Genomic DNA, 27,479 nt, shown 5'->3' with positions numbered 1-27,479 from the left:
CCATAAGCTCTGGAAATTCCTTCCCTGTGTGACTGCTCCCCAGCCTCGCAGGCTGGCATCCGTGGTCACCAGGACCCAGTCCTGAATGTCGAATCTGCGGCCCTCTAGAAGATGAGCACTCTGCAACCACCACAGGAGAGACACCCTTGTGCTTGGTGACAGGGTTATCCGCTGATGCATCTGAAGATGCGACCCGGACCATTTGTCCAGCAGGTCCCACTGGAAAGTTCTTGCGTGGAATCTGCCGAATGGGATTGCTTCGTAGGAAGCCACCATTTTCCCCAGAACCCTTTCATTGATGTACTGAGACTTGGCTCGGTTATAGGAGGTTCCCGACTAGCTCGGATAACTCCCTGACTTTCTCCTCCGGGAGAAACACCTTTTTCTGGACTGTGTCCAGGATCATCCCTAGGAACAGAAGACGAGTCGTCGGAATCAGCTGCGATTTTGGAATATTGAGAATCCAATCGTGCTGCCGCAACACTACCTGAGATAGTGCTACACCGACCTCCAACTGTTCCCTGGATCTTACCCTTATCAGGGAATCGTCCAAGTAAGGGATAACTAAAATTCCCTTCCTTCGAAAGAGTATCATCATTTCGGCCATTACCTTGGTAAAGACCCGGGGTGCCGTGGACCATCCATACGGCAGCGTCTGAAACTGATAGTGACAGTTCTGTACCACAAACCTGAGGTACCCTTGGTGAGAAGGGTAAATTGGGACATGAAGGTAAGCATCCTTGATGTCCCGAGACATCATGTAGTCCCCTTCTTCCAGGTTCGCAATCACTGCTCTGAGTGACTCAATCTTGAATTTGAACCTCCGTATGTAAGTGTTCAAGATTTTAGATTTAGAATCGGTCTCACCGAGCCGTCCGGCTTCGGTACCACAACAGTGTGGAATAATACCCCGTTCCCTGTTGCAGGAGGGGTACCTTGATTATCACCTGCTGGGAATACAGCTTGTGAATGGCTTCCAAAACTGCCTCCCTGTCAGAGGGAGACATCGGTAAAGCCGACTTTAGGAAACGGCGAGGGGGAGACGTCTCGAATTCCAATTTGTACCCCTGAGATATTTGAGACGGGCCCCCACCGTACATAAACATACAAAAAATATATAGCGCTAAGGAAGATATATGCAGACAGGTGTAAATGATATCAAAATTTATTGGACTGAAATTATTCAATAAAAGCAATAAAAAATGTGGAATCAACCACAATGTTAAAAGTAGGAGCTATTCATGTAGAGTTCATAACAACCAATCTCTGGTAAATTGGGACCTATAAAAAGGGGATAATGGAGCTAGGAGCAATACCTTTGAAAAAGCTGTCCCTGGTGACAGCGAAACGCGTCAGGACGGACATCAGCGATCTCTGAAAGGACTACATTTTGGGACATCCAGAACATCGGAAAGTGGACCTTTAGCCTTGGATTCAACCTATGGTGTGCGATCCTGTTGTTGATTATCCACCTCTCTTCCCTTCAATTCTGTGGTTGGAACCAGTGCCATCTGGACCACCGCTAAGGGAACTATCCATCTTCAAAGAGTGGTAACTATTGTGGAACATTTCATCCCATACAAAAGGCTATAACATCTTTAGGTCCACTGACCACTGGACATTACTATATAGTCCCGCAAGTCCCAATTTACCAGAGATTGGTTGTTATGAACTCTACATGAATAGCTCCTACTTTTAACATTGTGGTTGATTCCACATTTTTTATTGCTTTTATTGAATAATTTCAGTCCAATAAATTTGATATCATTTACACCTGTCTGCATATATCTTCCTTAGCGCTATATATTTTTTGTATGTTTATGTATGTTTATAGGTGGATTGACTATCCATTGTTGATATAGCTGCTCAGAGAACCGACTCATTCTAAGCGCATGGTTACCCACTTCTAGTGAGGTATTTTTCCATTATTGGGCCCCCACCGTGCCTGATTCTGCTTGTAAAGCCCCAGCGTCATACTGAGGGCTTGGCAGAGACGGGAGAGGGCTTCTGTTCCTGGGAACTGGCTGATTTCTGCAGCCTTTTTCCTCTCCCTCTGTCACGGGGCAGAAATGAGGAACCTTTTGCCCGCTTGCCCACGAAAGGACTGCGCCTGATAATACGGTGTCTTCTTATGTTGAGAGGCGACCTGGGGTACAAACGTGGATTTCCCAGCTGTTGCCGTGGCCACCAGGTCTGAAAGACCGACCCCAAATAACTCCTCCCCTTAATAAGGCAATACTTCCAAATGCCGTTTGGAATCCGCATCACCTGACCACTGTCGTGTCCATAACCCTCTACTGGCAGAAATGGACAACGCACTTAGACTTGATGCCAGTCGGCAAATATTCCGCTGTGCATCACGCATATATAGAAATGCATCTTTTAAATGCTCTATAGGCAATAATATACTGTCCCTATCTAGGGTATCAATATTTTCAGTCAGGGAATCCGACCACGCCAACCCAGCACTGCACATCCAGGCTGAGGCGATTGCTGGTCGCAGTATAACACCAGTATGTGTGTAAATACCTTTTAGGATGCCCTCCTGCTTTCTATCAGCAGGATCCTTAAGGGCGGCCATCTCAGGAGAGGGTAGAGCCCTTGTTCTTACAAGCGTGTGAGCGCTTTATCCACCCTAGGGGGTGTTTCCCAACGCACCCTAACCTCTGGCGGGAAAGGATATAATGCCAATAACATTTTAGAAATTATCAGTTGTTATCAGGGGAAACCCACGCATCATCACACACCTCATTTAATTTCTCAGATTCAGGAAAACTACAGGTAGTTTTTCCTCACCGAACATAATACCCCTTTTTGGTGGTACTCGTATTATCAGAAATGTGTAAAACATTTTTCATTGCCTCAATCATGTAACGTGTGGCCCTACTGGAAGTCACATTTGTCTCTTCACCGTCGACACTGGAGTCAGTATCCGTGTCGGCGTCTATATCTGCCATCTGAGGTAACAGGCGCTTTAGAGCCCCTGACGGCCTATGAGACGTCTGGACAGGCACAAGCTGAGTAGCCGGCTGTCTCATGTCAACCACTGTCTTTTATACAGAGCTGACACTGTCACGTAATTCCTTCCAACAGTTCATCCACTCAGGTGTCGACCCCCTAGGGGGTGACATCACTATTACAGGCAATCTGCTCCGTCTCCACATCATTCTTTTTCTCCTCATACATGTCGACACAAACGTACCGACACACAGCACACACACAGGGAATGCTCTGATAGAGGACAGGACCCCACTAGCCCTTTGGGGAGACAGAGGGAGAGTTTGCCAGCACACACCAGAGCGCTATATATATATATATATATACAGGGATAACCTTATATAAGTGTTTTTCCCCTTATAGCTCCTGTATTTTTAATACTGCGCGTAATTAGTGCCCCCCTCTCTTTTTTAACCCTTTCTGTAGTGTAGTGACTGCAGGGGAGAGCCAGGGAGCTTCCCTCCAACGGAGCTGTGAGGGAAAATGGCGCCAGTGTGCTGAGGAGATAAGGCCGCCGAGAAGGGGGCGGAGCCTATCTCCCGTTTTTCTGTGTATTCTGGCAGGGGTTAAATTCATCCATATAGCCCAGGAGCTATATGTGATGCATTTTTTGCCATCCAAGGTGTTTTTATTGCGTCTCAGGGCGCCCCCCCCCAGCGCCCTGCACCCTCAGTGACCGGAGTTTGAAGTGTGCTGAGAGCAATGGCGCACAGCTGCAGTGCTGTGCGCTACCTTGTTGAAGACAGGACGTCTTCTGCCGCCGATTTTCCAGACCTCTTCTGTCTTCTGGCTCTGTAAGGGGGCCGGCGGCGTGGCTCTGGGACCTATCCATGGCTGGGCCTGTGATCGGTCCCTCTGGAGCTAATGTCCAGTAGCCTAAGAAGCCCAATCCACTCTGCATGCAGGTGAGTTCGCTTCTTCTCCCCTTAGTCCCTCGATACAGTGAGCCTGTTGCCAGCAGGTCTCACTGAACATAAAAAACCTAAAACTAAACTTTTCACTAAGCAGCTCAGGAGAGCCACCTAGTGTGCACCCTTCTCGTTTGGGCACAAAAATCTAACCGAGGCTTGGAGGAGGGTCATAGGGGGAGGAGCCAGTGCACACCAGGTAGTTCTAAAGCTTTACTTTTGTGCCCAGTCTCCTGCGGAGCCGCTATTCCCCATGGTCCTTACGGAGTCCCCAGCATCCACTAGGACGTCAGAGAAAGGCAGGTAGAATACTTAAGTGTCATGTAAAGTCACAGCATTGACAACCAGGCGGCTTTACATAGGAGGATTTGCCCAAGCAGTCCCAGTAACAGTGAGCTGAGGAGTAATGGCGCCGCAGACACTGACAGGGAGTGAGGAAAAGACAGAGGTGCAGCTCCAGGGCGGGAACACTTGCTGGAAATGGTGCCCTGGGGCTGGGGGAGGGGCTTCAGGTCTAAGCCTTATCGCCCTTGCTGGCAAAATCACCGGGTACTGTGGGCGATATTAAAATCGGTTTTAAGAGAAAACCTGACCTGCGCCCATGCCCAGGTGATCTAGTGGGATCGCTTGTATCCACAGTGTCCACCGCCAGCATGCGCGGCCCACTGACCGCGGCGGATCGCGATATAGACCGGGTCCCGCAAGCGGGACCCACTTACCACCTCCCGATGCGCGGCCACGAGATCCTGGAGAGCCCCAGCCGTGTGTGTCTAACATGAAGAAAACCGGAGCCTCCGTTGTAGTTACCCGGCAACCAGGGCTCGGGAGTGTACAGCACCGCTGGGGAGAGCTGGAGCTGCAGCAGTGAATGTCACAAGACATTTACCACCGCTGCTGCCCTTGAAGTCTTCACTTTTTACCTCATAAAAAGTTTTTCTCAGGGCTGCTTGGAGCAGCCCCTCTGTTAAGTGCCTGCTTACTGCAGCACCAACTGACAAACTGAGCTCCTGTGCTGGGAGGCGGGGTGATAATAAGATTTTACTTACTGGTAAATCTATTTCTCGTAGTCCGTAGTGGATGCTGGGGACTCCGTAAGGACCATGGGGAATAGACGGGTTCCGCAGGAGACAGGGCACTTTAAGAAAGAATTTGGATTCTGGTGTGTTCTGGCTCCTCCCTCTATGTCCCTCCTCCAGACCTCAGTTAGAGAAACTGTGCCCGGAAGAGCTGACAGTACAAGGAAAGGATTTTGGAATCCAGGGCAAGACTCATACCAGTCACACCAATCATACCGTATCACTCGTGATAAATTTACCCAGTTAACAGTATGAACAACAACGGAGCATCTGATGCAACCAAACATAACCCTTATTTAAGCAATAACTATATACAAGCATTGCAGAAGAAGTCCGCACTTGGGACGGGCGCCCAGCATCCACTACGGACTACGAGAAATAGATTTACCGGTAAGTAAAATCTTATTTTCTCTAACGTCCTAGTGGATGCTGGGGACTCCGTAAGGACCATGGGGATTATACCAAAGCTCCCAAACGGGCGGGAGAGTGCGGATGACTCTGCAGCACCGAATGAGCAAACACAAGGTCCTCCTCAGCCAGGGTATCAAACTTGTAAAACTTTGCAAAAGTGTTCGAACCTGACCAAGTAGCTGCTCGGCAAAGCTGTAAAGCCGAGACCCCTCGGGCAGCCGCCCAAGAAGAGCCCACCTTCCTTGTGGAGTGGGCTTTTACTGATTTTGGAAGCGGCTACCCAGCCGCAGAATGAGCCTGCTGAATCGTGTTACAGATCCAGCGAGCAATAGTTTGCTTTGAAGCGGGAGCACCCAGCTTGTTGGGTGCATACAGGATAAACAGCGACTCAGTTTTCCTGACTCTAGCCGTTCTGGCTACATAAACCTTCAAAGCCCTGACCACATCTAGTAACTCGGAATCCTCCATGTCACGAGTAGCCACAGGCACCACAATAGGTTGGTTCATATGAAAAGATGACACCACTTTTGGCAGAAATTGTGGACGGGTCCGAAATTCTGCCCTGTCCATATGGAAAAACCAGATATGGGCTTTTATGTGACAAAGCCGCTAATTCTGACACACGCCTAGCTGAAGCCAAGGCTAATAGCATGACCACCTTCCACGTGAGAAATTTTAACTCCACGATTTTGAGTGGCTCAAACCAGTGTGACTTCAGGAAACTCAACACCACGTTAAGATCCCACTGGAGGCACAAAAGGGGGCTGAACATGCAGCACTCCCTTTACAACGACTGAACTTCAGGAAGAGAAGCCAGTTCTTTTTGAAAGAAAATGGATAGGGCCGAAATCTGGACCTTAATGGAACCCAATTTCAGGCCCAAAGTCACTCCCGACTGTAGGAAGTGAAGGAAAACGGCCCAGCTGGAATTCCTCCGTAGGGGCATTCCTGGCCTCACACCAAGCAACATATTTTCGCCATATACGGTGATAATGTTGAGCCGTCACATCCTTCCTAGCCTCTATCAGCGTAGGAATGACCTCATCCGGAATGCCTATTTCTGTTAGGATCCGGCGTTCAACCGCCATGCCGTCAAACGCAGCCGCGGTAAGTCTAGGAACAGACAGGGCCCCTGTTGCACAAGTCCTGTCTTAGAGGCAGAGGCCACGGGTCCTCTGTGAGCATTTCTTGCAGATCTGGATACCAAGTATTTCTTGGCCAATCCAGAACAAAGAGTATTGTTCTCACTCCTCTATTCCTTATGATTCTCAGCACCTTGGGTATGAGAGGAAGAGGAGGAAATACATAGACCGACGGGAACACCCACGGTGTCACCAGTGCGTACACAGCTATCGCCTGAGGGTCTCTTGACCTGGCGCAATATCTTTGCAGCTTTTTGTTGAGGCGGGGTACCATCATGTCCACCTGTGGCAGTTCCCACCGACTTGCAATCTGCATGAAGACTTCTTGATGAAGTCCCCACTCTCCCGGGTGGAGATCGTGCCTACTGAGGAAGTCTGCTTCCCAGTTGTCCACTCCCGGAATGAACACTGCTGACAGTGCGCTTACGTGATTCTCCGCCCAGCGAAGAATTCTGGTGGCTTTTACCATCGCCACCTTGCTCCTTGTGCCGCCTTGGCGGTTTACATGAGCCACTGCGGTGATATTGTCTGACTGAATCAGAACCGGTTGGTCGCGAAGCAGGGTCTCCGCTTGACTTAGGGCGTTGTATATGGCCCTTAGTTCCAGGATATTGATGTGAAGGCAAGTCTCCTGCCTTGACCACAGCCCTTGGAAATTTCTTCCCTGTGTGACTGCCCCCCACCCTCGGAGGCTTGCATCCGTGGTCACCAGGATCCAGTCCTGAATGCCGAATCTGCGACCTTCGAGAAGGTGAGCACTCTGCAGCCACCACAGGAGAGACACCCTGGCCCTGGGGGATAGGGTGATTAATCTGAAGATGTGATCCGGACCACTTGTCCAGTAAGTCCCATTGGAAGGTCCTCACATGGAACCTGCCGAAGGGAATGGCCTCGTATGATGCCACCCTCCTTCCCAGGACTCGAGTGCAGTGATGCACTGACACCTGTTTTGGTTTTAATAGATTCCTGACCAGTGTCACGAGCTCCTGAGCTCTCTCTATCGGGAGATAAACCCTTTTCTGGTCTGTGTCTAGGATCATGCCTAGGAGAGGCAGATGAGCTGTAGGAACCAACTGCGACTTTGGAATATATAGAATCCAGCCGTGTTGCCGTTACACTTCCAGAGAAAGTGATACGCTGTTCAGCAACTGCTCTCTTGATCTCGCTTTTATGAGATCGTCCAAGTACGTGATAATAGTGACACCTTGCTTCAGCAGGAGCACCATCATTCCCGCCATTACCTTGGCGAATATTCTCAAGGCCGTGGAGAGACCAAACGGCAACGTCTGAAATTGGTAATGACAATCCCGTACCGCAATTCTGAGGTATGCCTGATGAGGTGGATAAATGGGGACATGAAGGTATGCATCCTTTTTGTCCCGAGTCACCATAAAATCTCCCCCTTTCAGGCTTGCAATGACCGCTCTTAGCGATTCCATCTTGAACTTGAACCTTTTCAGGTATATGTTCAGGGATTTTAAATTCAATATGGGTCTGACCGAACCGTCTGGTTTCGGGACTACAACATGGTCGAATAATAACACCCTCCTTGTTGAAGGAGGGGAACCTTGACCACCACCTGTTGAAGATACAATTTGTGAATTTCAGTTAACACTGTTTCCCTCTCGTGGGGGGAAGCCGGCAAAGCCGTCGGTGAGAGGGCATCTTCTCAAAGTCCAGCTCGTATCCCTGAGACACAATATTTATTGCCCAGGGATCTAACAGGGAGTGAACCCACTTGTGGCTAAACTTACGAAGGCGTGCCCCCACCGGGCCTAGCTCCGCCTGTGGAGCCCCAGCGACATGCGGTGGATTTTTGTAGAGGCCGGGGAGGACTTCTGTTCCTGGGAACTAGCTGTGTTGTGCAGCTTCTTTCCTCTGCCCCCGCCTCTGGCAAGAAAGGACGCACCTCGGACTTTGTTTCTTTATTCGAAAGGCTGCATTTGATAATGTCGTGCTTTCCTAGGCTGTGCAGGAATATAAGGCAAAATATCAGAATTACCAGCTATAGCTGTGGAGACCAGGTCCGAGAACCCTTCTCCACACAATCCTCAGCCTTCCATATGCCTCTTAAGATGGCATCATCTGTCCATTGCATATTCTACAGGACACGTCAAGCAGAAATCGACATAGCTTTGACTCTAGGACCCAGTATACTCATGTCTCTTTGGGCATGTTTTATATATACATATCTCTTAAGACAGCATCTTTAATATATATATATATATATATATATATATATACACATATGTATATCTATATACATACTAGGGTCTCAATCTCTGGTGATAAGGTACCTGTCCACGCTGCCACAGCGCTATAAACCCATGCCGACACAATCGCCGGTCTGAGTAGTGTACCAGAATGTGCACGCTATCTGCAGGATCCCTGAGAATAGCTGTTACGTCAGGGCTACCTTTTGGGCAAACGTGACACCCTAGGGGAAGATTCCCATCATATCCTGGCCCTAGTGGGGAAAGGACACTGCCTGAGAATTCTTTGTGGGAAACTGCAGTCTCTTGTCTGGAGATTCCCGCTCTTTTTCCTCATGAGAGGAGGGAAATTTACCTCAGCTTTCTTCCCCTTAAACATGTGTACCCTTGTGTCAGGGACAGATGAGTCATCAGTGATATGCAAATCATCTTTTATTACAATAATCATATATTGAATACTTTTCTGCCATTTTGGCTGTAACTTTGCATTATCGTAGTCGACACTGGAGTCAGACTCCGTGTCGATATCAGTGTCTATTATTTTGGATAGTGAGCATTGAGAGACTCTAAAGGTCTCTGCGACATAGGGACAGACATGGGTAGATTTCCTGTCTGTTCTCTAATCTTTTGTGCAATAAATTCACCTTAGCACTTAATTACACACCACACACTCAGGGAATGCTCATCTGAAGACAATTCCCCCATAAGGCCCTTTGGAGAGACAGAGAGAGAGCATGCCAGCACACACCCCAGCGCTATTAACCCAGGAATAACACAGTAACTTAATGTTAACCCAGTAGCTGCTGTTTATATTGATTTTTGCGCCTAATTATGTTCCCCCCCTCTCTTTTTACCCTCTTCTACCGTGTAACTGCAGGGGAGAGACTGGGGAGCTTCCTCTCAGCGGTGCTGTGGAGAAAAAACATGGCGCTGGTGAGTGCTGAGGAAGAAGCCCCGCCCCCTCGACGGCGGGCTTCTGTCCCGCTTTCATGTACAATTTTGGCGGGGGCTCATACATATATACAGTGCCCAACTGTATATTATGCAAACTTTTGCCAAAGAGGTCTCTAATTGCTGCCCAGGGCGCCCCCCCCCCCCTGCGCCCTGCACCCTACAGTGACCGGAGTATGTGGGTTTAGTGTGGGAGCAATGGCGCACAGCTGCAGTGCTGTGCGCTACCTCATATGAAGACTGGAGTCTTCTGCCGCCGATTTCGAAGTCTTATTGCTTCTGTCACCGGCTTCTGTCTTCTGGCTCTGCGAGGGGGACGGCGGCGCGGCTCCGGGATCGGACGACCAAGGGTGCGATCCTGTGTACGATCCCTCTGGAGCTAATGGTGTCCAGTAGCCTAAGAAGCAGGACCTATCTTCAGTGAGTAGGGCTGCTTCTCTCCCCTCAGTCCCACGTAGCAGAGAGCCTGTTGCCAGCAGATCTCTCTGAAAATAAAAAACCTAACAAAAATAAGATTTTACTTACCGATAAATCTATTTCTCGTAGTCCGTAGTGGATGCTGGGACTCCGTCAGGACCATGGGGAATAGCGGCTCCGCAGGAGACAGGGCACAAAATTTAAAAGTTTGACCACTAGGTGGTGTGTACTGGCTCCTCCCCCTATGACCCTCCTCCAAGCCTCAGTTAGGATACTGTGCCCGGACGAGCGTACACAATAAGGAAGGATTTTGAATCCCGGGTAAGACTCATACCAGCCACACCGTACAACTTGTGATCTGAACCCAGTTAACAGTATGACAAACGTAGGAGCCTCTGAACAGACGGCTCACAACAATAACAACCCGATTTTTTTGTAAGAATAACTATGTACAAGTATTGCAAACAATCCGCACTTGGGATGGGCGCCCAGCATCCACTACGGACTACGAGAAATAGATTTATCGGTAAGTAAAATCTTATTTTCTCTGACGTCCTAGTGGATGCTGGGACTCCGTCAGGACCATGGGGATTATACCAAAGCTCCCAATCGGGCGGGAGAGTGCGGATGACTCTGCAGCACCGAATGAGAGAACTCCAGGTCCTCCTTAGCCAGGGTATCAAATTTGTAGAATTTTACAAACGTGTTCTCCCCTGACCACGTAGCTGCTCGGCAGAGTTGTAATGCCGAGACCCCTCGGGCAGCCGCCCAAGATGAGCCCACCTTCCTTGTGGAATGGGCCTTGACAGATTTAGGCTGTGGCAGGCCTGCTACAGAATGTGCAAGTTGAATTGTGCTACAAATCCAACGAGCAATCGTCTGCTTAGAAGCAGGAGCACCCAGCTTGTTGGGTGCATACAGTATAAACAGCGAGTCAGATTTTCTGACTCCAGCCGTCCTTGAAATATATATTTTCAATGCTCTGACAACGTCCAGCAACTTGGAATCCTCCAAATCGCTAGTATCCAAAACTACATTAAGATCCCACGGTGCCACTGGGGGCACAACCGGGGGCTGTATATGTAGTACTCCTTTTACAAAAGTCTGGACTTCAGGAACTGAAGCCAATTCTTTCTGGAAGAGAATCGACAGGGCCGAAATTTGAACCTTAATGGACCCTAATTTGAGGCCCATAGACAATCCTGTTTGCAGGAAATGTAGGAATCGACCCAGTTGAAATTCCTCCGTCGGGGCCTTCCTGGCCTCACACCACGCAACATATTTTCTCCAAATGCGGTGATAATGTTGTGCAGTCACCTCCTTCCTGGCTTTTACCAGGGTAGGGATGACCTCTTCCGGAATGCCTTTTTCCCTTAGGATTCGGTGTTCAACCGCCATGCCGTCAAACGCAGCCGCGGTAAGTCTTGGAATAGACACGGTCCCTGCTGAAGCAGGTCCCGTCTTAGAGGTAGAGGCCACGGATCTTCCGTGAGCATCTCCTGAAGTTCCGGGTACCAAGTTCTTCTTGGCCAATCCGGAGCCACGAGTATCGTTCTTACTCCCCTTTGCCGTATAATTCTCAGTACTTTTGGTATGAGAGGCAGAGGAGGAAACACATACACTGACTGGTACACCCATGGTGTTACCAGAGCGTCTACAGCTATTGCCTGAGGGTCTCTTGACCTGGCGCAATACCTGTCCAGTTTTTTGTTGAGGCGGGACGCCATCATGTCCACCATTGGTCTTTCCCAATGGACCACAATCATGTGGAAGACTTCTGGATGAAGTCCCCACTCTCCCGGGTGCAGATCGTGTCTGCTGAGGAAGTCTGCTTCCCAGTTGTCCACTCCCGGGATGAACACAGCTGACAGTGCTAACACATGATTTTCTGCCCAGCGGAGAATCCTTGCAGCTTCTGCCATTGCCCTCCTGCTTCTTGTGCCGCCCTGTCTGTTTACGTGGGCGACTGCCGTGATGTTGTCCGACTGAATCAACACCGGCTGACCCTGAAGCAGAGGTTTTGCCAGGCTTAGAGCATTGTAGATTGCTCTTAGCTCCAGTATATTTATGTGAAGAGACGTCTCCAGGCTTGACCACACTCCCTGGAAGTTTCTTCCCTGTGTGACCGCTCCCCAGCCTCTCAGGCTGGCATCCGTGGTCACTAGGACCCAGTTCTGTATGCCGAATCTGCGGCCCTCTAACAGATGAGCACTCTGCAACCACCATAGCAGAGACACTCTTGTCCTTGTGGACAATTTTATCCGCTGATGCATCTGCAGATGCGATCCGGACCATTTGTCCAGCAGATCCCACTGAAAAGTTCGTGCATGGAATCTGCCGAATGGAATCGCTTCGTAAGAAGCTACCATTTTTCCCAGGACTCTTGTGCATTGATGCACAGATACTTTTCCTGGTTTTAGGAGGTTCCTGACTAGATCGGATAACTCCCTGGCTTTCTCCTCCGGAAGAAATACCTTTTTCTGAACAGTGTCCAGAATCATCCCTAGGAACAACAGACGTGTCGTCGGGATCAGTTGGGATTTTGGAAAATTCAGAATCCACCCGTGTTGTTGGAGCACTACTTGGGTTAGTGCTACTCCGACCTCCAGCTGTTCTCTGGATCTTGGCCTTATCAGGAGATCGTCCAAGTAAGGGATAATTAAGACGCCTTCTCTTCGAAGAAGGATCATCATTTCGGCCATTACCTTGGTAAAGACCCGGGGTGCCGTGGACAATCCAAACGGCAGCGTCTGAAACTGATAATGACAGTTTTGGACCACGAACCTGAGGTACCCTTGGTGTGAAGGACAAATTGGAACATGAAGGTAAGCATCCTTGATGTCCAAGGACACCATAAAATCCCCTTCTTCCAGATTCGCTATCACTGCTCTGAGTGACTCCATCTTGAACTTGAATTTTTGTATGTACAGGTTCAGAGATTTTAGATTTAGAATCGGTCTTACCGAGCCGTCCGGCTTCGGTACCACAAATAGCGTGGAGTAATACCCCTGTCCCTGTTGTAGGAGGGGTACCTTGACTATCACCTGCTGAGAATACAGCTTGTGAATGGCCTCCAATACCGTCGCCCTGTCGGAGGGAGACGTTGGCAAAGCAGACTTTAGGAAACGGCGAGGAGGGGACTTCTCGAATTCCAACCTGTAACCCTGAGATACTACCTGCAGGATCCAGGGGTCCACCTGCGAGTGAGCCCACTGTGCGCTGAAATGTTTGAGGCGACCCCCCACCGCCCCTGAGTCTGCTTGTAAGGTCCCAGCGTCATGCTGACGCCTTTGTAGAAGCCGGGGAGGGCTTCTGCTCCTGGGAAGGAGCTGCTTGTTGCAGTCTCTTACCCTTTCCTTTGCCTCGGGGCAAATAGGAATGTCCTTTTGCTCGTTTGTTCTTAAAGGAACGAAAGGACTGCGGCTGAAAAGCCTGCGGCTTTTTCTGCTGGGAGGTGACCTGGGGTAAAAAGGTGGATTTTCCGGCCGTTGCCGTGGCCACCAGATCCGATAGACCGACCCCAAATAATTCCTCCCCCTTATACGGCAATACTTCCATATGTCGTTTGGAATCCGCATCACCTGACCACTGGCGCGTCCATAAACTTCTTCTGGCAGATATGGACATCGCACTTACTCTTGATGCCAGAGTGCAAATATCTCTCTGTGCATCTCGCATATAAAGAAATGCATCCTTTAACTGCTCTATAGTCAGTAAAATACTGTCCCTATCCAGGGTATCAATATTTTCAGACAGTGACTCCGACCAAGCCACGCCAGCACTGCACATCCAGGCTGAGGCGATTGCTGGTCTCAGTATTACATGTGTGTATATACTTTTTAATGTATTCTCCAGCCTCCTATCAGCTGGATCCTTGAGGGCGGCCGTATCAGGAGACGGTAACGCCACTTGCTTTGATAAGCGTGTGAGCGCCTTATCCACCCTGTCACGATCCGGGTATCTGGACGCCATTACTTACCCTTCAGATGCCTCCTAAGGCGGGCTCGGCGTTCCAGGACCGGATTCCGCTGTTCCTGAGTTTCCACATGCAGAGTGGTCTTTTCATCAGTCGCGGCCTCCGCTGTGCCCGCGTGGTTAAATGTGCATCTATCAGCCTGGCGTCTCCTGTCTCCGGTGGCCGGCGCCGCCATTACTGTTTCCCAGACCACATGGATTACAAACCAAACTTCCCTCCAAGTGTCTGCATGGGCGCAGCCATCTTGGATTCTGTCATCTGATCATTTCCACCAATCTGCTGTCTGTGTTGTTGATTTGCATAATTGCCTAGCCAACCCCTTCCTTGCTGCAGGTATAAGTAAGCTGTACCTGAGCAAGGAAGACGTCAGTGCTTTGGTTGTCAAACCTAGTTCCTGTTTGTCTCTCTTCTATGATTGTCTTCCAGGTTCCAGCTCCTGTCTCAAGACTTCCACCATAGAGACCCGCACCAGCATTCCACCTGCGGTGTAGCCTGACTCTCCAATCCATTGTGGATTCATCTGTTTCCAGCTACAACACTACCTGCTTCCAGCCTCAGCTTCCAGCAGAGTACAGCTTCCCTTAAAGGGCCGGTGTCCTTTCTACACTTTACCACTCTCCACCGGAATTATTATTTCTCCGCTCTCAAGTTCTACATTTCAGTTCACATTTCATCGCTCCCAAAGTTCATTTATTATTTAACTGGTTCCAGCCAGTATCCACTCCGTGCTAACAACAGTCTGGTTCCAGCCAGTATCCACAGCAGCTGTTTTACCTTCAGCAACCCAGCTCTTCCTGGAACACCAGCTGGTACAATCCTGGGTTATCTCCATTGCTACAGCCGGGCCTGGTAAGGACTTTCCATCTAGAAGATCATAAGAACTATCTCACACTACCAGTGCCCTGTGGCTCCTGCCATGCTGTAGTACTCAGGAACTGTATTTATTCTTTGCTGACTTTCACGTTTTCTTTTATTGCTGCTGTGATGCGGAGTTGTCATAATAAACATCATTGACTTTTATCTAAGTTGTCGTGGTCTCGCCTTCGGGCAGTTATTATTCATGTTACTTACATGTCCAGGGGTCTGATACAACCTCCCAGGTTCCGGTACATCTCAGCCCCTACAACTGAGGCTGCCTCCCGTCAGCTCAGGCCCTCAGTTGTGACACACCCTAGGAGGTGTTCCCCAGCGCGCCCTAACCTCTGTCGGGAAAGGGTATAATGCCAATAACTTCTTTGAAATTAACAGTTTTCTATCTGGGGTAACCCACGCTTCATCACACACTTCATTCAGTTCCTCTGATTCAGGAAAAACTATCGGTAGTTTTTTCACACCCCACATAATACCCCTTTTTGTGGTACTTGCAGTATCAGAGATATGCAAAGCCTCCTTCATTGCCGTGATCATATAACGTGTGGCCCTACTGGAAAATACGTTTGTTTCTTCACCGTCGACACTGGATTCAGTGTCAGTGTCTGGGTCTGTGTCGACCGACTGAGGTAAAGGGCGTTTTACAGCCCCTGACGGTGTCCGAGACGCCTGGACAGGTACTAACTGGTTTGCCGGCTGTCTCATGTCGTCAACCGACTTTTGTAGCGTGCTGACACTATCCCGTAATTCCATAAACAAAGCCATCCATTCTGGTGTCGACTCCCTAGGGGGTGACATCACCATTATAGGCAATTGCTCCGCCTCCACGCCAACATCGTCCTCATACATGTCGACACACACGTACCGACACACAGCAGACACACAGGGAATGCTCTGATAGAAGACAGGACCCCACTAGCCCTTTGGGGAGACAGAGGGAGAGTTTGCCAGCACACACCCAAGCGCTATAAATATATATAGGGACAACCTTAATAAGTGTGTTCCCTTTATAGCAGCTCAAATATTATAAATATCGCCAGTAAGTGCCCCCCCTCTCTGTTTTTACCCTGTTTCTGTAGTGCAGTGCAGGGGAGAGTCCTGGGAGCCTTCCTCGCAGCGGAGCTGGGCAGGAAAATGGCGCTGTGTGCTGAGGAGAATAGGCCCCGCCCCTTTTCGGCGGGCTTCTTCTCCCGTTTTTTTTTGGAACCTGGCAGGGGTTAAATACATCCATATAGCCCCAGGGGCTATATGTGATATATTTTAGCCAGAATAGGTATATTACATTGCTGCCCAGGGCGCCCCCCCCAGCGCCCTGCACCCTCAGTGACCGCTGGTGTGAAGTGTGCGGAGAGCAATGGCGCACAGCTGCAGTGCTGTGCGCTACCTCATGAAGACTGAGACGTCTTCTGCCGCCGGTTTCTGGACCTCTTCTCTATTCGGCATCTGCAAGGGGGTCGGCGGCGCGGCTCCGGTGACCCATCCAGGCTGTACCTGTGATCGTCCCTCTGGAGCTAGTGTCCAGTAGCCTAAGAAGCAAATCCATCCTGCACGCAGGTGAGTTCACTTCTTCTCCCCCAAGTCCCTCGTTGCAGTGAGCCTGTTGCCAGCAGGACTCACTGAAAATAAAAAACCTAACAAACTTTTTCTAAGCAGCTCTTTAGGAGAGCCACCTAGATTGCACCCTGCTCGGACGGGCACAAAAACCTAACTGAGGCTTGGAGGAGGGTCATAGGGGGAGGAGCCAGTACACACCACCTAGTGGTCAAACTTTTAAATTTTGTGCCCTGTCTCCTGCGGAGCCGCTATTCCCCATGGTCCTGACGGAGTCCCAGCATCCACTAGGACGTCAGAGAAATACTTTCTTTTTAGCAAGCTCAGGAGAGCTCACTAAGTAGCAGCCAGCTCGTCCGGGCACAGATTCTAACTGAGGTCTGGAATCCAAATTCTTTCTTAAAGTGCCCTGTCTCCTGCGGAGCCCGTCTATTCCCCATGGTCCTTACGGAGTCCCCAGCATCCACTAGGACGTTAGAGAAATAGGAGGTGGCGCTATGCATCTTGGGAAGAAGGTCAAAGCTTTGAGCCTGTTGGTGCCTCGGATCAAGATCCTACTCTACACCCCATTGTCCAGACTTGTGGAACCCAGTGTACCCCGCAGCAGAAATTTCTTATTAATCCTGTTTGATAAACACTAGTTAGTGATCTACATGTATAGCATGACTGTCATTTGTGGCTCAGATACCACACATCTGCTAACTCACATAGCATATAACCCCATTTATCAGAACAGATATTGGGAAAATCACAGCAGTGGCGCCGAGAGGGGAAGAGGGAAGGGGGGGGGGGGGTTATAGTGGGTACTCTTTAGAGAGGACAGCAGCCTCTCTCCCTAGCCCAGCACATGGCACACACTGCTGTGTGCTGGACTGGGGAGAAGCGCAACGGCAAAAGCCTATGATATGTACAGGGAAGCTGCCCACCGGGATCGGACACTGGCAGCCCCCCAGTGCAGCACGCACAGCTGCACATAAAATATTGTTTTCAATATTTTCTAAGGAGGTGGACTGACCACACCTCCCCACGATGGCCATGCCCCCTCCCAGTACCAGGACCTGGCAGAGCCGTCGGCGCCCCTGCATGCCAGATACACATGTTCCGATGTACACCCACATTGTCAGCGGCAGTCTTGTGACCAGTGCCTGAGGAGCAGGTGCTGAGCTCTATGCCAATCACACAGGGCTGACCTAGTTTGTTTAATTGCATTACTTTGCTTGTGATCCTGACCCACTGCCTTATTAGTGTGTTTTATACCTCAGCTGCATGTCCCTTGCCTTGACCTGTATTTACATGTTATTCCTGAGCTGCCAAAAGTCTCCATTTAGTCAAAAGTCACATAACGAGGCTTCCCTGGAATTGGGAAGTCCATCATACTCTTACAGGTAATGTCCAAAGTGTTCCCTCTATGGGTTCAGTATGATTTACCAGCGTTTGGGAAATCATAACACCGATGCCGGGATCCCGATGAATGAAATACAGACAGGGGTATGGGCTATTCTCCCCTCTTCACCACACCCTAACCTACCCTTCCTGCAGCCTAACCCTAACCTCCCTCCGGTAGTGCCTCAACCTAGCCCCAATTACGGCAGCCTAAACCAAACATGTCCAGTGCTACAGCCTAACCCTAACCAACCCCCCCCCCCCCCCCCCTGGGTGGCACCTAAACAAAAGCCCCCTCCCCCATTCAAAACCTAACCTGCGCTATACTTACTACGGTCGGGATACCGGCTGTCTGTGTTCTGACCTTTTTGGAATTCTGATGTCGGTATTCTGATGGGTGTCGAGATTCAGGCATCGGAATGTAACCGCATCCCCCCACCCCACCCTACAAATATTCTTTATTTACCAGTAAGAACTGATTACATTGTAATTAAGAATAAAAGCTTATCAAACTGTGGGCGAGAATAAAGCATTCAGCTACTAATAAGGCTTGATATGAAGACAGACGATGGTGTATGTGATGTGGATGATCATTTATTATAATAGATTATACTGATGTCATTACTATTACAGCTCATTATAAATGCCGTCACCCATCAGGTTGTCTTACCGTTCTACACTTTGAACCCCAACATATGGCTTTTTAAGCATTGTAGGAGACAAGTCATCCAATTGGCTTGGGACTCCTAAAATAAATCAAACAAAACATCTGCATCACGAAATGTGACATCACAAATTCACCAGGTTATATGCAGCTATGATTACATACAGAGTAAAAACACTTCCAGATCACATCAAACCTCAATGTATCATTTGTCATCAGGTATTTGGCAGGCTCCGCTAGTGCCCCATTTCCATAACACGTCCTGTCTGATCATGTAAAATACAGAAAATGCAATAGCATGCTAAAGGACCGTACACACTGGTCGATATATCGCGGGACCGTCGGCCAGTGTGTACGGCCGATACGTCTGTGAACTCAGTCGTTCAGAGACGTATCGCGTCGGCCGCGCAGCACAGCCGACGGCCAATATATCTACCGATATATTGGTGCGTCGCTGTGTGTGTACGGGAGCGGTCGGCCGACCGCCCGTACACATGCTGCGGCGGCCGGCGGTGATTGACAGCTGAACTGGGCGGGCGTGTGTACACGCCCGCCCAGTTCATGACGTCACGTCACGTTAGTGTGTACCCACCTTAATAGTTCTTAGGGGAACATTTATCAAAGCTTGGAGAGAGAGTGGAGAGAATAAAGTACCAGCCAATTGGCTCCTAACAGACATTTTTCAAACGCAGCCTGTAACATGGCAGTTAGGAGCGGATTGGCTGGCACTTTGGGGATCATTCTGACCTGATCGTAGTGGTGCTAAATTTAGCACAGCTACGATCATCTCCCCTGACATGCGGGGGGACGCCCAGCACAGGGCTAGTCCGCCCCGCATGTCAGGCCGGCCCCCACCCAGCACAAGTACAAAAGCATCGCACAGCAGGGATGCTTTTGTACTTGTAGAGTAACTCCCAGCCAGCGCAGCTCCTGCGGCTGGTAGGGAGTTAGTCGTTGCTGGCCAGGTCGCAGCGGCTGCATGTGACATCACGGAGCTGGTGCGGCCCGCCTCCCCGCACGGTCCGGCCACACCTGCTTTGGCCACACCACGCCCACAAAACAGCGGCCAAACGCCGCCGTGCTGCCCCCTCCCGTCCAGCAACCACCTCTGCCTGTCAATCAGGTAGAAGCGATCGCTAGGCAACGGCAGCCGTCGGCTGTCAGCCATGCGCAGTTCTGACCTGATCGCTGCTCAGAACTGCAGCGAGTGTTCAGGTCAGAATGACCCCCTCTCGCGAAGCTGTGATAAATAACCCCTCTCACATCTCCGGTCCAGAGATGGTAATGATATTCATTTAACTATTATGCCTCAAAGGAAACTTACCTTACACAAAAGAGGTACTAACACCACTCCCAAATAGGACATCAATAAAAATAAAATGAAAAATCGAAATGAATTTAGGTTTATGAACAACCCTGAGTCAATAAAAAAAAAAAAAAAAAAAAAAGAGTCTGAGAAAAATGGAAAATCCCAAAGAATAAAAACACCAGAAGGAGAAGCAAATCCACATTTTCCTGCCAATATGCTTATTAAACGGGTATAGTACTGCTGACCGGCGGTCAGGAGACCGCCGGTCAGCTTACCGACGCCGGGATCCCGACAGCATACCGACGCCGGGATCCCGGCGGGGAGGGGCGAGTGCAGCAAGCCCCTTGCGGGCTCGCTGCGCTCGCCACGCTGCGGGCTCGGTGGCGACCACAGGTGTCGTGGACACCCACGAGTGGAAATAGTCCCTGTTGGTCGGCATGCCAACCATCGGGATAGTGAGCCGTCGGGCTGGTGGAGGAGGTCATGTGACTGTCGGTCAGCTGACCGGCGGTCACATGAATACCACCCTTATTAAACATGTGTGTGTTTTATTTCTCTAGCATCCATAAGGGATATTGGGGAGACTTAGTACCATGCGGTATAGACGGGGTCCAAGGGAGCCGTTGCACTTTAAATTTCTTCACTGGGTGTGCTGGCTCCTCCCCTCTATGCCTCCTCCCACAGGCAGTTTAGAAAAAAGTACCCTCAGAAGAGGATGCACATCTCTGCAGCTCCAGAGAGTTTTCTTCAATTTCTTTTAAACTTATTATTTTCGGTATGCTGTTTGGGCAACAGCATACCAGCACCGTGGACGGTCACCGACCTTGCGAGGTCCGCTTCCCCACTGCAGGACCACCATCCTGAGAGGTTGTTTGTTCAGCGGAGCACTGCGCCTTGGCTGTCACAATCGCAGCACGCCACACCCCCCTAACATATGCCTGAAGGTGATGTCTGTGGTAAGTACAAACCGGGGGCCCTGCTAGGGGGGGTCCCCCAGTTCAAAGTGCGGCTGAATGCGGGCGCTGCATACGGGACCCGCTAGAGCCCCCTGTGCAAATTGGCTCAAGATGGCTTAAACTTGCACTTGTGTGATGTTTATAAGCATGATAGGAGTTATTACCAGTATAAAAATCACTGTAGCTCCGGCGCCATTTCGGGGGGCGGGGCTACCTCAGAGCAGGACCACACGCTGGAAAACTAGTACAGGGTGTAGCAAAGGGGGAGAGCCGCTATTGAACACAATCTGCGTCCTCTACAGGACAGTATTTACTAGTGTTTCACTGCGATATAATTAGCCGACAGCCTCACTGGGGCTGTGCAGCTAGGGGTGTTCTGGTGTCTTTCTCGGTGTGTGTCTCCTCTCACATACAGTAAGGGCAGGCTTGATAAGTATTACTGTCTGTGTGTATGTCATTGTGTTTACTGTAAACATAGGTAAACACAAACTCTGTAGTGTATGCCACACCAGATTCTCTCCCTTATCTACCGATTCTGTTTCATGTGAACAATGCAGCCAATCTTCACAAATCAGTGAAGGGGCTGGGGGAGAGGGTCCAGAGCCCTCCTGGCTAGGGGCTCTTAAAACTATGATGTCTGATATGTCATCACAACTGTCTGCTAATGTTCAGAAAACTCAGCTACTACAACAGGCTGTTGCAGACTTAGCTGCTAGGGCAGATGTTACACAGCCCGCCATCTCCCATGCAGGTCCACAGAAGCGTGGTTTACCTGCCCTACTCTCTGATTCAGATGAGGATATACAGCAGGATGGGGAGGACTTGGATCCCATTAGTGGGGATTCCGATTCTGCTCAGGGTATTGAACCCCTCATTTTGACTATACGGGACGTGTTAAAGCTCCCTCTAGAGGACGCTGCGTCATAGCAGTCGTTTTTCTTTAAACAAACAAGCCTAATGTCACTTTCCCTGATTCTGCAGAGTTAGATGACCTATTCAAGTTGGTCTGGAAAAAATTCCCAGTGTCCAAAAAGTTTTTGGGCACTTTCCCATTTGCTCCTGAGTGTAGGAAATTCTGTGAAGAACCCCCGGGGGTTGACGTATCAGTCTCTCGACTGTCCAAAAAGGCGGTGCTGCCTGCCCTGGGCTCCTTTACCATGAAGGATCCTGAGGACAGAAAGATAGAGATTACACTCAAACCTATTTACATGGCAGCAGGTGTATCACAGAGGCCAGTCATAGCAGGTTGCTGGATGACCCATGCCATTCATACGTGGGCTACTCAAATTCAGGGGGGCCTCTCCGAGGAAATGCCTCTGGTCACTATGGTGACTCAGCTCAAGCACATTCAGGACACTACACGCGTCCTGTGTGACTAGCTCAAGGAGATGGGGAATATTAATGTTAGGACTTCTGCCATGGCAGTGTCGGCGCACAGGGCTTTGTGGTTGCATCAGTGGATAGCAGACGCAGAATCAAAGCGCAGTGTGGAATCCCTCCCCTTTTCTGGGGAATAGCTCTTTGGGGTTAAGTTGGATATGTGTATCTCCAAAGTTACTGCTGGGAAATCCACGTTTCTCCCCTCTGGGGCCCCACCGGCTAGGCGTTCCTACCTGGGGCCACCTGTTCAGTCCTTTTGGTCTAACAGATTTCGATCTAGGGCCAGAGGTGCCTCCAATACAAATAGGGGCAACAGAGGTAAGTAAAATAAAAACCTGCAACCACTGTATCTCAGGAACAGAGCACCAGTTCTGCTTCAAATAAGCCCTCAGCATGACGGTGCCTACCCACCCCGAGCAGATGTCGAGGCGGGAGCTCGACTGCGTCACTTCAGCAGCATCTGGGAAAGCTGGAGTTCGACGGTGCTCCTCCCAAACGATTTTTCAAATCAAGCTTGCCAGCTTTGGAGGATATGCACGTTACGTTGCAACAGGCAATCCAAAAGTTGGTCCAGTCACACATCATTGTTCCAGTACTGATACCGCAACGAGGCAGGGGTTATAACCGGTTTGTGGTACCAAAGCCGGACGGCTCGGTACGGCCCATTTTGAATCTAAAAGTCCTTGAACCCTTACCTAAAGATTTTCAAGTTCAAAATTGAATCCCTGAGGGAAATGATTGCTGGCCTTGAAGAACAGAAATTCCTAGTTTCCTTGGATATCAAGGACGCCTAACTTCATATTCCAATTTGGCCACCTCATCAGACTTCTCTGAGATTTTGCCCTACTGGACGATCACTACCAGTTCCATGCACTACCCATTGGCCTGTCCATAGCTCAGAGGGTATTCACGAAGGTAATGGCGGAGATTATGTTCCAACTCCGGGTCCAGGGGGTTAATGTTATCCCTTACGTGGACGATCTTCTGATAAAAGCAAGATCCAGGTAGCTTTTATTGCTCCGTATCGACCACACTATCCAACTTCTGTCACGCCATGGGTGGATTCTCAATCTAAGAAGTCCCACCTGGAGCCAACTCAACAGCTCCTGTTCCTGGGGATGTTACTGGATACGGTGGCCCAGAAGGTGTTCCTCCCAGAAGACAAAGCGAGAACACTTCAGGAGATGGTTCGCATGGTGCTCCGACCTACTGAAGTATCCATCCATCTTTGCATCAGATTGTTGGGTAAGATGGTCGCCTCATATGAGGCGATCCAATATGGGATGTTCCATGGATCTCCTGAGCAAGTGGTTCGGATCACATCTAGAGATGCACCGGATGATTCGGCTGTCACTTCAGGCCAGGATTTCCCTCCTGTGGTGGCTGCAGTCCTCCAAACTACTGAAAGGCTGGAGTTTCAGGATTCAGGATTGGACCCTCCTCACGATGGATGCGGGTCTGCGAAGATGGGTGCTGTCACCCAAGGGGCACAGTTCCAGGGCAGGTGGTCAGCCCACGAAGCCCGCCTTCCGATCAACATTCTGGAACTTCGGGCGATCTACAATGCTCTGCTTCAGGCCTCTCATCTATTCACGGATCACGCGATCCAAGTTCAGTCAGACGATGCCACAGCAGTGGCGTACATCAATCGGCAAGGAGGGACAAAAAGCAGAGCCTGCATGCGAGAGGTGTCAAAGATACTTCTCTGGGTGGAAAGAAATGCAAGAGCAATGTCAGCAATCTTCATTCCGAGTGTGGACAACTGAGAAGTGGACTTCCTGAGTCGTCACGATCTCCATCCGAGGCAGTGGGGGCTTCACCATTAGGTGTTCAAACAGATCATCCACCGGTGGGGCTGCCCGCAGATAGACATGATGGCTTCTCGTCTCAACAAGAAGCTTCACTGGTATTGCTCACGAACCAGGTACTCTCAGGCGAGGGCAGTGGATGCACTGACGTCGCCTTGGCCTTATCGGCTGGTCTACCCGTTTCCTCTGATTCCGGTGCTCAAGCGAATCAGAAATCAAGGAGTCCCGGCAATTCTGATTGCCCCGGATTGGCCTCGGAGGGCGTGGTATGCGGATCTTCTGGACATGTCCATCGAAGACCATTGGCCTCTACCACTAAGAAGCGAACTTCTTCAACAAGGACCGTTCGTCTACCCGGAATTACGGCGACTTCGTTTGACGGCATGGAGGTTGAGCGGAACATCCTAGCCCACAAGGGCCTTTCCAAAAAGGTTATTGCTACCATGGTTCAGGCCAGGAAACCTGTGACGTCAAAACACGATCATCCTATCTGGAGAAGATATGTCTCTTGGTGCAAGGAACACAAGTATCCGCCTGCAGAGTTCCACTTAGGACGTTTTTTACGTTTCCTGCAGGCAGTGTGGATAAGGGCTTACATCTGGGTTCCCTTAAAGTCCAGATTTCAGCTCTCTCCATTTTCTTCCAGAAGAAATTGGCACTGTTGCCAGAAGTTCAGACCTTCTTGCAAGGGGTACTCCACATACAACCTCCTTTTGTGCCACCTACGGCACCCTAGGATTTGAATGTGGTTTTGGAATTTCTACAGTCCTCCTGGTTTGAGCCTCAGATGACGGTAGAAGAAAAGTACCTAACGTGGAAGACAGTGATGTTACTGGCCCTGGCTTCTGCTCGATGTGTCTCAGAATTGGGGGCCTTATCGCGTAAAAGTCCATACTTGGTCTTTTACGAGGACAGAGCGGAGCTCATCACTAGACAGCAGTTCCTGCCGAAGGTTGTCTCTGTTTCACCTGAATCAACCTATTGTGGTTCCGTCCAGTTCTGACACTTCTGCTCCTCCGGAAGTCTTTGAAGGCCCACTCTACAAGATCAGTGGGCTCTTCCTGGGCGGCTGCCCGCAGAGTCTCAGCCTTGCAACTATGCCGAGCTGCTACCTGGTTGGGGAAGAACACCTTTGTGAAGTTCTACAAGTTTGATACCATGGTCAGAGGATACCCAGTTTGGGCAGGCGGTGCTGCAGCAGTCTCCGCACATTCCTACCCGTTGTGGAAGCTTCCCATCGTACTAAGTCTCCCCAATATCCCTTATAGATGCTAGAGAAAATAGGATTTTAATTACCTACTGGTAAATCCTTTTCTCGTAGTCCATAAGGGATATTGGGCGACTTTTCTGCAGGTTCTCTGTTAAGTGGTTACCTGTTCAGGTGTTGCTGTTATTGTTGCCAGCCGTTGGTGGTTGTTATATGTTAGTGGTGTGCTGGTACTAAATCTCACCACTCTTTTTTATCATGTTCCTTCTCTCATATATGTCCTTTCTCCTTCGGGCACTGTTTTACCTATAACTGCCTGTGGGAGGGGAGGGGCCAGCACACCCAGTAATGCAATTTAAAGTGCACTGGTTCCTTTGGACCCCGTCTATACCCCATCGTACTAAGTCTCCCCAATATCCCTTATGGACTACGAGAAAAGGATTTACCGGTAGGTAATTAAAATCCTATTTGTAGTTTCTCACTTACTTTATTTTTAGAAACACTATATTAAAAGGTATATTTTATACAAATGACTATCCATATATAGTACCTGCCAAAAAAGGTTTCTTCCTTTTGTTTTTTTGCCCTCTTTGTAACATAATATCAGTACAAGTTTGTATTCCCAAACCAGACCCCTTAAACAAGTGATCAACTCCTGATGTTCAAAAGTGGTGTTCTAATCATAGCCCCTGAAGGTTATTATTACTGATTCCATTTAAAATTACATCTAATTTAGGTCTTTATTTCATAAACTATGTAACAGATGCACCATAACATGCATATTCTGTTATTTCAGCTTTACAATACTGACCATCTTTCATCACAGCATATGTTCTTGCCACATGAATAAGACTTGAGCCTAAAAACAAAAACATATAAGACACAATCGAATTACTTAATACTGTAAGATGTAACAATAATCGCTTATGTTCTATTGGGTATGAACCACTCATGTCAAACAAAATAAAAAAATTAGTTTCAGACATTCAGTACATATTCGTCATGCATTGCATACTTACCCCATTAAATATCAACTAGTATTGCTGTTACTTGCAGCACTGAGACAATTTAAGAAACTCCTGACTGTTATACTGCCTCAGATAAGACTGTCCCTGCGAATAGTGTAGAGTACAGTGACAGCTTTTGCTATCACTATACGGAATACTGTCCCGGTCACAGGAAGGGGCCTGCCGTACACTGATCACAAGGTCACTTTCTGGTTGGGCAAAAAAAACATGTTTTTCAGCACTAAACAGCCCACTGTGCAGTTCTCATAGAGGCTGTTCACTATATAATAAAAAGGCCCCTAAAAGTGAGGCTACCCTAAGACACTGTGGCCTCTTTATTAGAAATGTGTCTTTTTTTGATAAATTTCCTGCAGAATTATTTCAGTAATTATGCCGGGCTGCGTATCCGGTTGAACAGTCGACAGTAACCAAGCGGACGTTCAAGGTCGAGACCACAACGTTGACATGGTAAAGTTGGAGCATCGGAGGTCCCAACCAGAAGTGGCTGTCACACGGCCGCCGGGAGACGGCGACAAGAAGTCACAAGACCACCACGGACCATTTGTCAATAGTTGATCATCATATCATCCAGTTAGACGTAATTAACGCCGACATGCGGACAGTTCACCTGGTCAACATCATCATGTCTATATGCTACACCCCCACATTGACAGTCCTTCAGGCATCATTAATGGCAATCCTACTAGGACATTAAGCAAGCAACTCAGCATCTTCTACTATCAGAATGTAAATGTGCAGCAGCCTCAGACGACCCTACTGTATATGACTGCTAGCATTAATGGCAGCAATATGCGTGAGCGGTCACACCTAACAGTACTCTCTGAAGCAGGCTACGGAACACTGGTCCATGGGATTGCAGGATGGGCTGGAGTTTGGCAAGCTCCTCCCCCTTGCAATCCCATCATGCCAGTACTTCTTTTAAAATAGTCCGGTAAGGAGTAGCAGTAATCCAGTGAAACTGTTAGAATAGTCAAACAAATCCTTAGAAAAATCAAGTCAAGAAACAAAACCCTGCATGACTGAGCGCGAGTGCGGGAACGCAACAGCCTGCTTCAGAGAAAATGATTCAGCTGTAAGTTACCAAAAATCCTCTCTCTCTTTCAGCAAGGCTGGTGGGACACTGGACCGTGGGATGTTCAACAGCCAACCCCAGGGGAGGGAATACTCGGGCTGACTTGAGAACTGTATGCCCACTTGTGGACAGAGGACCAGGCAACTGCACGACAGACCTG

At 49.3% G+C, this 27,479-nt stretch overlaps 2 protein-coding genes across 3 annotated transcripts in view; one reads left to right on the top strand and one right to left on the bottom strand.

The window, feature by feature from the left end:
- Positions 1-27,479, top strand: part of NADK2 (NAD kinase 2, mitochondrial) — a 298,406-nt gene that overhangs the window by 186,586 nt on the left and 84,341 nt on the right. The window lies entirely within an intron of this gene.
- The window catches only part of MRPS15 (mitochondrial ribosomal protein S15), a 111,747-nt gene that overhangs the window by 79,354 nt on the left and 4,914 nt on the right, over positions 1-27,479 (bottom strand). For both annotated transcript variants that reach the window (XM_063961025.1, XM_063961029.1), the window contains exons 2-3: positions 26,031-26,078; positions 18,566-18,641 (exon numbers count right to left, since the gene is read on the bottom strand). In XM_063961025.1, coding sequence (XP_063817095.1) covers positions 18,566-18,641; positions 26,031-26,078 — 124 coding nt within the window. The remainder of the gene's footprint in view (positions 1-18,565; positions 18,642-26,030; positions 26,079-27,479) is intronic.

Source organism: Pseudophryne corroboree, chromosome 1 (assembly GCF_028390025.1).
Source record: "Pseudophryne corroboree isolate aPseCor3 chromosome 1, aPseCor3.hap2, whole genome shotgun sequence".
In the NCBI taxonomy this organism is placed as follows: Eukaryota; Metazoa; Chordata; class Amphibia; order Anura; family Myobatrachidae; genus Pseudophryne; species Pseudophryne corroboree.
The sequence above is the reverse complement of the archived record's forward strand: the minus strand, read 5'-3'. Positions and strand labels throughout refer to the sequence as shown.